This window comes from Pestalotiopsis fici, assembly GCF_000516985.1.
Source record: "Pestalotiopsis fici W106-1 unplaced genomic scaffold PFICI_Scf_13, whole genome shotgun sequence".
Lineage (NCBI taxonomy): Eukaryota > Fungi > Ascomycota > Sordariomycetes > Amphisphaeriales > Sporocadaceae > Pestalotiopsis > Pestalotiopsis fici.
In genome coordinates, this window is record NW_006917103.1 from 654,512 (window position 1) to 666,175 (window position 11,664).

General features: G+C 49.1%; 3 protein-coding genes across 3 annotated transcripts; 2 read left to right on the forward strand and 1 right to left on the reverse strand.

The window, feature by feature from the left end:
* Positions 1 to 2,712: 2,712 nt before the first annotated feature.
* On the forward strand, positions 2,713 to 4,200 carry PFICI_14618 (uncharacterized protein; the record flags this gene model as incomplete). Its single annotated transcript, XM_007843199.1, has 3 exons — positions 2,713 to 2,944; positions 3,045 to 3,995; positions 4,076 to 4,200. 3 exons carry the CDS (start codon positions 2,713 to 2,715, stop codon positions 4,198 to 4,200), a joined length of 1,308 nt encoding a protein of 435 aa, XP_007841390.1.
* Positions 4,201 to 6,324: 2,124 nt separating this feature from the next.
* On the forward strand, positions 6,325 to 6,932 carry PFICI_14619 (uncharacterized protein; the record flags this gene model as incomplete). The annotated part of the gene is made up of 2 exons (XM_007843200.1): positions 6,325 to 6,694; positions 6,778 to 6,932. The coding sequence occupies 2 exons, from the start codon at positions 6,325 to 6,327 to the stop codon at positions 6,930 to 6,932; spliced, it is 525 nt and encodes a 174-aa protein (XP_007841391.1).
* A 765-nt stretch (positions 6,933 to 7,697) lies between these two features.
* On the reverse strand, positions 7,698 to 11,486 carry PFICI_14620 (uncharacterized protein; the record flags this gene model as incomplete). The annotated part of the gene is made up of 4 exons (XM_007843201.1): positions 7,698 to 10,831; positions 11,011 to 11,145; positions 11,215 to 11,262; positions 11,321 to 11,486. The coding sequence occupies 4 exons, from the start codon at positions 11,484 to 11,486 to the stop codon at positions 7,698 to 7,700; spliced, it is 3,483 nt and encodes a 1,160-aa protein (XP_007841392.1).
* Between the last annotated feature and the right edge of the window lie 178 nt (positions 11,487 to 11,664).

The following is an 11,664-nucleotide window of genomic DNA, read 5'->3' on the forward strand; positions in this document are numbered from 1 at the left end:
ACAAAAGTCTTGGCACGTCATGTTTGAGCATTCGAATACCCGGTCTCAAGAATATTAATATCTAAACGAAGAATGTCCACAATATCATCTCATCATGGTCATGGCTATGATGAACAACAATGCTTTTGGGAATATCCACATCTTGCGGCTGGCTACATGATCAGTGGATTAGATAGGTCATTTAATCTAAACGCCCAGCTGGGAAAGCAAGGCTTGATTGCATCAAGCTTATCCCCGTGTCCAATTTTCAAGCTTCTCGTCTGGGCCTCTGATGCGACCGGACTCCTCTATCCCAGCCCAGCCATTCAGTCAGTCCCAATCGGTTGGCTTACCTGGCCATTCGCTGACTTACTTGGCTTGGTAGGAGGAAAGAGACGGGGGAGTTGATGAAACGAGTGCTAGGGACAAATTCAAGGCCGCGCAAGTTCAGACGAAAATAGTAGTATGTAGTATCCTGATTCCTGATTCCTAGCTCTCTGGAGATTGAATATGCCTGTTTACCTCACCTGCTGAACGGAAGTCGATGCGAACATCGACAACGGACATGATGGTTCAATTGGTGGGCTTGACCACGGTCGAAACGGGTGCTTCAAATGTGTGGGGTAGCGCCAGGGGTTGCCGGTTTCACTGGGGGTGGTGCCCGCCTGGGGGACCGAATCGCCCCTAAAGGGCAACCATCCAGAACGCCCAGACTGGACGCCTCGGCGCCAATGCTCACAGGAAGAAAACAAGCTCATTGATTGCCGATGCCAAATCAACTTGGCAAGCGATCTGGTGGGACATTCAAAATTTATCTCCGTTTTGCGCCGAGCTGGTAGAAAATTCCACAATGAACCAGCATTATGCGAAATTCGTACAGGATCGAATGCAACTCAATCATCTGCTCCAGTGTGTCGCGACTAGTCGTCAAGGAGTAACATTACGCTGTCGTATTCGACCCATCATCAGCCACCAGCAATCATCAGAGCGCCCGGAAGCGAAACAGATCTGAGGCAGGACAACCTCGGACTGCCGAACACGACCGACCAGCGCTCGACGGTGTATGGCCTCCGTCCCAACTTTTACCAAGACAGTCGATGTTCCTACCAAACGGCAATACCGCCTCCTGCTCTTTCCGGCCAGAAGCTACAGCTTTGACTGCTACCTACAGCCACCCTTTGAGCAGGTATTACTGTTCCAAGGCACTTGTTGTCTACTGTGAGGAATGTGTAGGCAATCATTGTATGCCAAAAGCAGTAGTTCATGTGCTCGTGCGTCAAGAAAGGCCCGGCCATGCATATCTACTTGGACAGAAATGGCACTGCCACTCGGGGATTCAGTTAGACGCCGTTTAGGTGTTCCGAATTTGGAGGGGATATGTTCCTTTACGCATCCATCTAACCTAGAAGTCGACAATGACCATGGCCCCGCGAAATCTGCGGATTGTGTGTACACGTCGACTCCAAACATGACCACCGCAGATGGCCTCTGTGGGTTTGTTTCTGGCTTGGCGCCCGCGACACGAACATGTTTTCTCCTGGACAGAGATCTGCGCGGTCTGGGCTGCATCTGCCTATGGCCATGTCCGTAAAGAGCCCTCGCAAAATCCCGATGCGGCCCCCATTTGAGGCTCTGACATCGCTTGCCAAGAGAAATGCATCATGACTAGGATACCATTGGCCTGTGGAGAAGACCAACGTCTTTTAGCAGTTACCGAATAGCTGTAGTGCAACCGTCGGCAGCATACCGAGAGACCCCAGGGCCCTTGGCACCGCAAAACCGCCCCCTGCCTTAGCTTGTTGTGGTTTTTTTATTTTACTTTTTTTCTGGGGTGATGCTAGACCCCTGAGGGAGGGGATACTAGGGGCACTTACTTTGTATACGCACCGCACATTCGGCCAGAAATGTACATCCCAAGCCTCCTAATTCACCTAGTTCAACTGATTTTTCCTAGTACCGAGCACCAGCACGAGCAGCCAATGGCTCAATGCTCCCAACTCGCATTTCCAATTGCCCGGACACGGACTGAACGAAGCTGCTCTGCTTCTTCTTCACTCCCCGTCCGTCCTATAGGACATGCTTGTCCTGGCCCCACCATCTTGCCGCATACTCTGTCTTGGACTTGCTTGGGATGTGTGGATCTACGCGAGCCGCCCATGTTTGGTGATCATGGCAGGAAGATCAGTCTCGGCGATGGAGGCCAAGACAAGTACGCAATTCTTGTCCCAGATTCCCCAGTAGCTGCAACAGCTTTGTGATCTTCACTGCCCATCTTGGTTGGAGGCTTGGCTTGTGAAATCTTCAATGATACCTCCGAGAGAGCAGGCCATAGTACATACCACACCCACACCATGGCTTACTACCACCCCCTGGCCACAGTTCCTCTGTGTCAATGCCCTGACTCTTCATGTGGGCCCATGGATGTTCTGCTATACCGATGTACCTCAAGTTGCCTGACTCTTACAGATCTCTTTTCGTTTAAAACATCAATGGGTCCCTGAGGATCTCAAGTCTTGGCATTCTTCTTTCTCCCATCCTTCTTTTCTTTCTCATTGCTGTTTCTGCTGTAGATTCCGTTTTGGGTTTTGTTATTCACTTCTCTTGAGGGTATCTTGTTGGTGATAGATTCATCGCGCGAGTTGAGCTCCCTCCATTACGCTCATTCTTCCTCTTGTCCCTCCCACCTGGTGTGGTTTTTTTATTACCTTCTTTACCATATTCCCTTCGACAAAGATGCAGTCGTTAATGAAGGTCCTATTCCTCATGGCCCTCGTGGCCCTTGTGGCTGCTTCCCCGGCCCCCAAGATCCAGAAGCGTGGTGTATACAAGGTTGAGCGGGTGTCAAACCCGGCCTACACGGGCAAGAATGGCCCCCGGGCACTTCTCAAGACTCTTAGAAAGTACCGCATGCCAATTCCCGCCGGTCTAATGGAGTCTGTCGAGGGACACGAGATGATCTCCAAGCGTAAGTAAACATGGTGCTGTTTTCGGAAAGGGTTACAACAAATGATACTCGATTACATTCACATGAAAAGATCAAAAGCTAACACATTTCGACTCATCAGGCAAGGAGAAGAAGAAGGGAGCAAAGAATGGTGCCGGGGCTGGTGCTGCTGCTGCAGACAACGGCACGGCGAGTGCTGCCGCCGCCAATGGCACTGGTACTGGTCTTGTCACTGCTACGCCCGAGGAGAATGATGTCGAGTATTTGTCGCCTGTCGATATTGGTGGCCAGACTCTCAACCTCGACTTTGATTCTGGTTCTTCCGACCTTTGGGTGTTCAATAACCAGCTCAGCGGCGCCGCGACCACTGGACACACTGTCTTTGATGCCACCAAGTCCAACACGTTTGCTCTGATGAACGGTGCTTCTTTCGAGATCAGCTACGGTGACGGTTCGGGAGCCGCCGGCAACGTCGGTACGGACACGGTCAACGTGGGTGGTGCCACCGTCACTGCTCAGGCCGTCGAGCTGGCCACGGCCGTCTCCAAGTCGTTTGTCCAGGACACCAGCAACAATGGTCTGCTCGGCCTGGCCTTTTCCAAGCTCAACACGGTGCAGCCCCAGCAGCAAAAGACCTTCTTCGACAATGTCATGCCCTCGCTCGCCGAGCCCGTCTTCACTGCCGATCTCCGTGCCAATGCCACCGGCGCCTACGAGTTTGGCCGCGTCGACACTAGCAAGTTCACCGGCCAGATGACCTGGGTCCCTATCAACGACACCCAGGGCTTCTGGCAGTTCGCCAGCGAGAGCTTTGCCGTCAACGGCGGTGCCACTCAGCAGGGTACCGCCGGTGCCCAGGCCATTGCCGACACGGGCACCACCCTTGTCTTGGCTGACCCCGTTGCCGTCGACGCATACTACTCCCAGGTCCAAGGTGCCGTCAACGATGCTCAGGCCGGTGGCTTCGTCTTTCCTTGCGACACTCAGATGCCCGACCTCGCACTCGATATCGGTGGAACCCCGGCCACTATCAAGGGAGCTGATATTAACTTTGCTCAGGTCGACGCACAGAGTAAGTTTTGACCCAATTTGCAGTTCTTATTTCGTTTTCTCAAGAATTTCTTCTACAATTTACTAACATTTCATAATTAGACTGCTTCGGTGGTGTTCAGGCATCCCCTGCCAACCTTTTCATCTACGGAGACATCTTCTTCAAGAGCAATTTCGTTGCCTTCAACGGTGGTAACAACTCTCTGGGCTTCGCAACCCATGTTTAGATATCATGACACCAAAAATATGTACATAAGAGAAGAGTACAAGGGGACAGGACATATCCACATCACGCCAAGATCTTGTGGTAAAGGCGTATAAATCTGATACATTTTTGTTACTAGCCAGCCAATTTTGGTAATAGAACACTTTTTTTTCAAACGACTATTTTCGAATTTCGTTGAATGTGAGATTAAAATAGTTCTCGTATTGATCCTTAGCACTTCTCGCCCTGGGACGATAGAGAACCCATAATCAATTCATGCCCACGTGGGCATTTACTTAGTGTAATATCCGGCCGTAATCATACCTAGATAGACATTCGACGTCCATTGAAACTAGGTGTAGTGAAACCGGACCGTTATAGCAATAACTGCAACATAAATCATCTGATATTTGGTTAAAGTAGAGCCGAGTCTGGTATTTTAGTGATCGAAGAAGCCCTTTCACAGAGAATGCCACCGTGAGATCTGGACACATTTTCTTTCCGACCTTGAAGAAGAGAACTTTGAGTGTTATAAAAGCCACTTTATACTCAATGTCTTGCAGTAATTTGAAATGCCCCTTTGAGTTTATCGAAACTCTACCTGGACTTTTCTGGCATACCACAAAGTCGGGCCGGCCGGCCCGAACAACAGTCCGACCACGTGTGCGTTGAGAGGCCAAACTCTCAATCCCGGAAAGAAAAGGCACATTGGCGTGCTAGGTTGATATACCAAGGATTGAACGAAATGCAGACATACGCCGAGTGAGCCGTTCGGGCCCCAGCTTGATATATACCCAAAGGAGGGTTCCCATGCAAAAATTGACGTTCCAGAGGCAGCCAGCCAGAGGATGGCTCTTACTTTGACACTTTTTTCAAAGTCCCCGAAAAGTCACTTTGGACGTCAACGTTACTTGCGCTTTGGGACGCACTTATGGCTCGTCAAATAATGCCAGCCTCCAAGAGATCTTACATGGATAACCTTGACGTATTTTCGTAAGAATTCGACTCCAAGTGTTAGTTCCGTGATAGTACCATATTTCCATGCTGGATATCACAGTATGGCAACAATCTAGAGATATGACATTCCTTCGAAATAATCTTAAATACAAATTCGAGATATATTTACTGGACCCCAACCTGACATAGTCAAAAACAATAATCAAGCTGTCATTGCAACGTAATGACTTGCAAATCACGTTGCCGAGTTCGCTTGTGTATAACCTTATGCAAAGACCCTTGCCTCAAGGAGCTATAAAAAGAATCCAAGGTCAAAATCGGGCTGAAAAGTCTCCTCGGCTGTGTATCGGGCGTTCTCCCAAATACAAAGTTTTCACTCCCACAAACGCTCTTCAAAGTTTCTCTTTACAATAGAAAATATTAGAAAGCCGTTGACGGTTACAAAAAATTACTTTTATTAGCAACTCCCAGCAACTCTTTTTCAATCTCTCGGAATCATGCTTTTGCCACTGGAGCCTTCCCGGCATTGGAAACTTACCAAAAAGAAACACCGGAAACTTCATCTTCACGAAGCTTTCACCCTAGGTCTTTCCCACCTATGTATTTTAAGCTAGGCTTCGAGGGTTCCTTCGCGGGGCTGGACTACGGACGTTCTCACTGGGGCTGTACTTGCGATATGAAGGGGAAAAGAAGCAATTAGGAAGGCAAAAAGGACCAAGAAATAGAGTAAGGAAAGAAAAGGTCGTGTCAAACTTGTTGTTGGCTGGTGGGAGATGTTGGAAGGTGCCATTAAGAGCTCGGGTGTACAAATAAGAGCTTTCAGGGCACCACAGGGAAACCTTCTTTTTCCCCCAGTATCAATAAACCTACATGTACACCTTATCTTCTTGGAAATCTCTGTCCCGTTCCAGTTCCTACACCTCTCCTCCTGGAGGGGCTTGTCTGACCATTGCCACGCGACCTGAATTATACTTTGACAATTTCGGCCATTATACAGACATTATACAGACTATCTTGTTGTCCACTCTGTCCGAAAGCATTTGGCACGTATGGAATCGAATATTTAAGAAGGCCCTTCCTCCCCATCCTGAGCTGTTTCTTTCCATCCTTCTTCATCACACATCAACTTCATCACACTCTTCCATCTACCAAATAGATCTTAGCAGTTCTTCAACTACTTTTCTTCATCATGAAGTTCTCTTCCGTTGCCACATCCTTTGGCTTCGCCACCATGGCGATCGCCATGCCCTTTACCAACAACACCGCGGCCGCCATGCCGTACACCAACCAGACAGTCTCGGTCCTGTCGGTCCGCGAGGACAAGCCCGACCCGGCCCTGGCCAAGACCAAGCTCGAGCAGCTCCCCGGCGCCGCTTGGGCCGTCAATTGTCTCAACGACTGCAACAAGAACATCGGCTGCATCGGCACGTGCGTCGAGAACTATGGTTCCCAGGGCAAGAACAACAAGCCCGACGCCGCTGCCGTGGAAAAGGCCACCAAGGGCCTGGCCACTGTCATTGGTCTCTTGGATTGCACCAAGAATTGCAACCATGGACTGAGTAAGTCTTCACCCACCTTTCTCTTCCCCTTTTTACCACACAAAAGTCGGCTAACCTTGCGGGTCTCCGCCTTCGTCTTACAGTCTGCATCCTGGGCTGCAACGTCAAGCCCGCTCCAGCGTCCTATACGGACATCCCCTCTTGGCCTGAGAAGATTGACCAGGCGGCCAAGACCATGGAGTGTGCCGAAAAGTGTGAGGGAGCTAAGAAGAAGATCTGTATGCTCCAATGTATCTAGTCATTGGATGGTGGAGTGGCCAATCAACCTTGTTGCCTGCGGTGGTTGGCCAGAAGTTATGGAAGCAAGCTGAATGATTTTTTTGGGGGTCTTTTGAGGTTTTGTCGGATTTTATTGCACAATGGTGAGCCACAGGTGTGGATGTGCAATGTGACACAACGGGAAGGGTTATCAAGTTTATTTGTTTTCGCATTGATTTCGTAGGTGGACACCATCTTTAATCTTATCCTTTATTTTGGATAATGGTCCGCATCCCTCAGTGACTGAATGCCCTGCTGAATAGTCAATCCAAGCTGGATGGCTATGCCGTATGAGATAATCTTATTTTGATATCCCCGTCTACTTTTTACTTCAACTGGTAGAATCCGGACTTCCGTATTCGGAAGAGCGATAACGCAAATAAGAACTTTCTTCTCATGGAACGTTATTCTTCTTTTCTTGATCTATCAACTGGCTAGGTGCCTAGAAATGATCCATCCATCGCTGCTGCATGTCTAATTCATACTTTACGCTGTCCAGGTATCCTTTTCCCATTGAATGCTCCCCTCCTGTACAAGAAGGGAGGTGGGTGCCTATGCTCAAATCCATCTCAACTTATATCATTTCCAGAAACGTCATTATGCCTCCCCTGACCTGAGCACTCTTTGTAAGTTCTAATTAGGGGTGCTACTTTCCCCCATTCCCCGTGAGGAGGTTGTCGCCGCTTCCAGAATTGGCCTTGGAACATTCAACAACACCATTCAAGGTGCCTCCCTCCTCGATAGCCTAACTCTGAGGGGTGACTTCTAGAGCATCACCGAATGGACTCTGAAAGGTTAGGGGGATGGCGGCTCGAATTGCAAGCTTTAGCAAAGTCTCTCGGCTGGACCACAAGTTCCAGGGAATGGCGTAGTCACGAGGAAAGACTCCTTTGCCGCATGAACACAAGAAGGCCGTGTCGCCAATCTGGGATGAAACTGTGATCGCGTTTCTCGAGGGTCTCGATGCATACTCACAGTTGATTTTGTGATACCAGGTTCTGCAATGTTCACTGTAGACTTCGAGATTGGCCTTCCACCGTCTCAAGACCAGTTCACTCGGCTCATGCCTGCTGACGATGCTCCCGTTTCTGTCAGCCCAATTGTTCATATTGGCCAAGAGATCGCGTGAGCGCTTTGCATTCACTTGCAGTACTGCGCAGTCTAGAATCACTCGACAGGAAGCCGCGTCGAACTGGAGACGCGATATAAGTAGTGCAAACTGAATGTCGTCAGGGCGGCCGAAGAAAGCGATTCTTTTCTCGCCGTTTGCATGAGCAAGGAAGACCGAGGACAACGACTGATCGAAACCCAGTCGAACGTCTTCTTCCGTGGAAGGTAGCCCGAGTAGAGGTCGCCGTGCCGTTGTCTTGCCATCATGGTTTACATGGTAGAGGTTTTCGTTGAGCCACACAGTTGTCACCGCATCTTTCATGGCATCTACATTGAAGCATTTTCCAAGCTCTAGCGACGACATAAGTCCAATGCTTAGCACCATATCATCCCTTCTAAACGGTTTCATGCTGGAAAATTCTTTCCAGGCTAACGATGTCGACTGCGCGACAGTCACCGTTAGTACCACGGCGCCAGTCGGAGAATCAAAAAGACATTGTTTGCCATGGGAGCGCCTTATACAAACAGCAAGAGAAATGGGAATGCGTATAGAGAGCTTCTGCGAATCCTTGGGTTCGAGACAGACGATGGCTTCATATGGGGAGACCACCTCGACTTGAGTATCATAGTCTTTCTGATACCTTGGTGCTCGGTGAGATAGAAGTTTGCAGAGGGCCGTCAATCCAGTAATGTCACCCTTGTCCGTATCGATATGCCCGTACAGTGTAATCGCGGCGTATGGATTCATAATGGTCCTCGCAAGCTCGGCCGGGTTAAATCCAGAAACCATGGGATATCCTGATTGATTAGGAGCAAAGCAAGTGACGAAGACACTCTCAGTCTCAGTGATTCCAACTTGAAAGTGTGGATGGTAGGTTTGAGGTTCTATGGAGGGCTTTGCCTGGTAAGTGGTCGATGTATGTGTTGCGAATATTACCGACGTGCCAGAAGGATCGAACAAGAGGCTCTGCACGGGCACATAAAAGCTGACTATCAGTGGAGAATCGTTGCGCCAGTACGGATACGTATTGGTGACGAAGATGTGGTAAGATGAGGTGCCTGGTTTTCCCTTCGTTTCCAAATTGCCAGAAGCAATGAAAGTTTCCTGGAAAGGGATTGCCCATGCGGTGGAAACGAGCAAGCAGGACGCGAATGGTAGGCGCCCGTTTTCTGATTGAACCATGGCTGCTCGTTTGGGAATGATTCTCAAGGTGATACAGACGACTGCCAGATCTTGAGTCCATTTTCTGAATTTACTACCGAAGGGCTCTTCGATGATGCTTTCGGAGCCTTCGGAGCCTTTCTTGCCGATATTTCCCAATTGTCCATTGGGACTGGTGGGGACTTTGATTTGATGTGCCGTAAACACTTTGGTTAGGTCAGCCTGGAACATCGCCTTTGGCCTGAAGTCGCAGGTCATGCGAGCAGCTCCAAAGATATGTATCCAACAGAAGAGCTCCTGATAGGCGTAGGTTCCTTTGATACCAGAGCCCTCCACTATCTTGCGAAGCAAGCCATGCATGACCCTCCCCCAGTCACACACCATACGATTTCCCAACACTCGAAGGAATGCCGCGAAGCTGGCGTAATTGTATCGAAATCCGGTTGAGCGTAGTCTCGCAACAGGTTCAGGGACTTGTTCATGGTCAACTAGGAAGAGTCTTGAGAAGATGTGGAATAGCAATTCCGCCAGCTCTGCTTCATCAAATTGAATACACGGTAGCTTTTCTTGGCTTATTGGACCAGTGACCGCCAACCTCCATGGCATTCTGTAGTACATTGCCTTTGTCTCTTTGTAGCTATTCCCGCGCCGGTCTTCAAGCTCTTGAAAACAATACTTGTTACTGTACGAACGCGAAGACGTGTTGAGCCACATTTCCACGGGTCTCAGACCCAGAAAAGCTGATATGGCTTGCAAACGCCCAGAAAACAAGTAGTCCATCACGTACTTGTTGGAAATGCCGGGTTGTACGGGTATCTGTGTATAAAGTACCGAGGAAGCCTTGCAGCGCAGCAAAGGCGACACAGCAACGAGCAAGCTCAGTGGATCGACATGGTCCAAGATATTGCAAGTATCGATGGCGTCAAAGCTCAAAGCTGCGTTATCTAGACGGTCAAAGCCATTCAGGGCCAACCGTTCAGATCTGTAGGGAGTCCGTTGCCAGTTGGCTGTAGTTGTGCCTCCGTTACGCGTGTAATTCAACGTGTGCGCAAAAGCTATTGCATCTCCTACAAAAAAGCGAATGCAAACTGCCATTAAATTTTGGCGAAGAGAATGGGACCACAGTTTGAACTCGAGCCGAGCAGATGCCACGATCCTCTCTGGACCTGAGAGGCTGCCGAGCTGGCGACCGAACTCATTGTCATCTTTGAGTGGGAGGTAAGCAAGAGCGAGGTGGAAACCATGGAGGGGGTTCGTATCCGGATGAAGTACTCTGTTGGATCCAAGAAAACAAAGCGTACGATTGAGCTTATTTCGTTGTTTTCGTCGACTGGCGTCAAGCTCTAGGCTTCCATACCTCCGGTAATGCTGGTGTAATTGTAACATGGTCTTGGAGACGTTGCTCTCTGAAGACAGAATATCAGCCGAGACTGGATCCCACTGAACTCCCCCAAAATCTTTCATGTTCTCGTAATCTCTCACGAATACATCTGAATCGTCTTCTCGTGCACAGCTTCCGTACCAGGACCACTCTCTGCGCACGAATTTGAGCGTTGGCTCATCACAGAACTGAAGCCGTCTGCCATACTTGCTCTTTTCCCATGAAGCTGTTAGGTAAAAATATGTTAGCTGTTGAACATATACATATATCAGACATGATTTCCTATCTGGCCGCTGTGTTGCCGTTCTTTTCTGATGCGTTGTCCCGCTTCAAGGTGACAAGAGGCGTCCAGTAGTCAAAATTCAATCTGGTAGCTACTGACCTAGATTGATGGAAAGCCCGTACAGCTTGACAGATGTTCCCGCAATAGATCCGTCTCCAAGGGGCTGAGATACATGTGGTATTGGATACTCCATATTGCTTCTGAATTGTTTTCGTTCTCATCATCGATTATGAGGGACAAAATGAGCATGTTTCGAGCTAATGGTTGATACGGTAATCAGATATTTTGATGCATGAATGATTCAGTAAATCAATCCGTAAGCTTACCGATGATGGAAGTCTGATGATCGCAGCATGTGATATCCAGCTTTCGACCTGCCAATGTCAACCCCATGGCTCACTGAACTGGTATTATTGGGAAGAGTTGGCTCACTGTCGACATGGGTGGTGAAGAGTATGTTTCGTATGTCGCCGCAGCCCAGGACCAAGATATTAGCGGGACTGTTTCGCGGCAGAGCTTCTGTTAGAGAGACGGCTGGTGTGTTGCCTATGGGATATATCCAACGGTCGGCATCCTTGGCCCGAGCTACCCTTAACATTGTTGATTGAAGCAGATGCTGGTGCGGCGGTTGTGCACAAGGCGAGGGGTGTGGATGAGAGGCTCAGGATTGTCAACGATACACCTTTAGGATAAATTGACACCAAGAGTTGACCCGGGACTTGAGAATGGAGTCGATAACTGATATCAAACGATAGATGTTGATTAATGTGTACCTA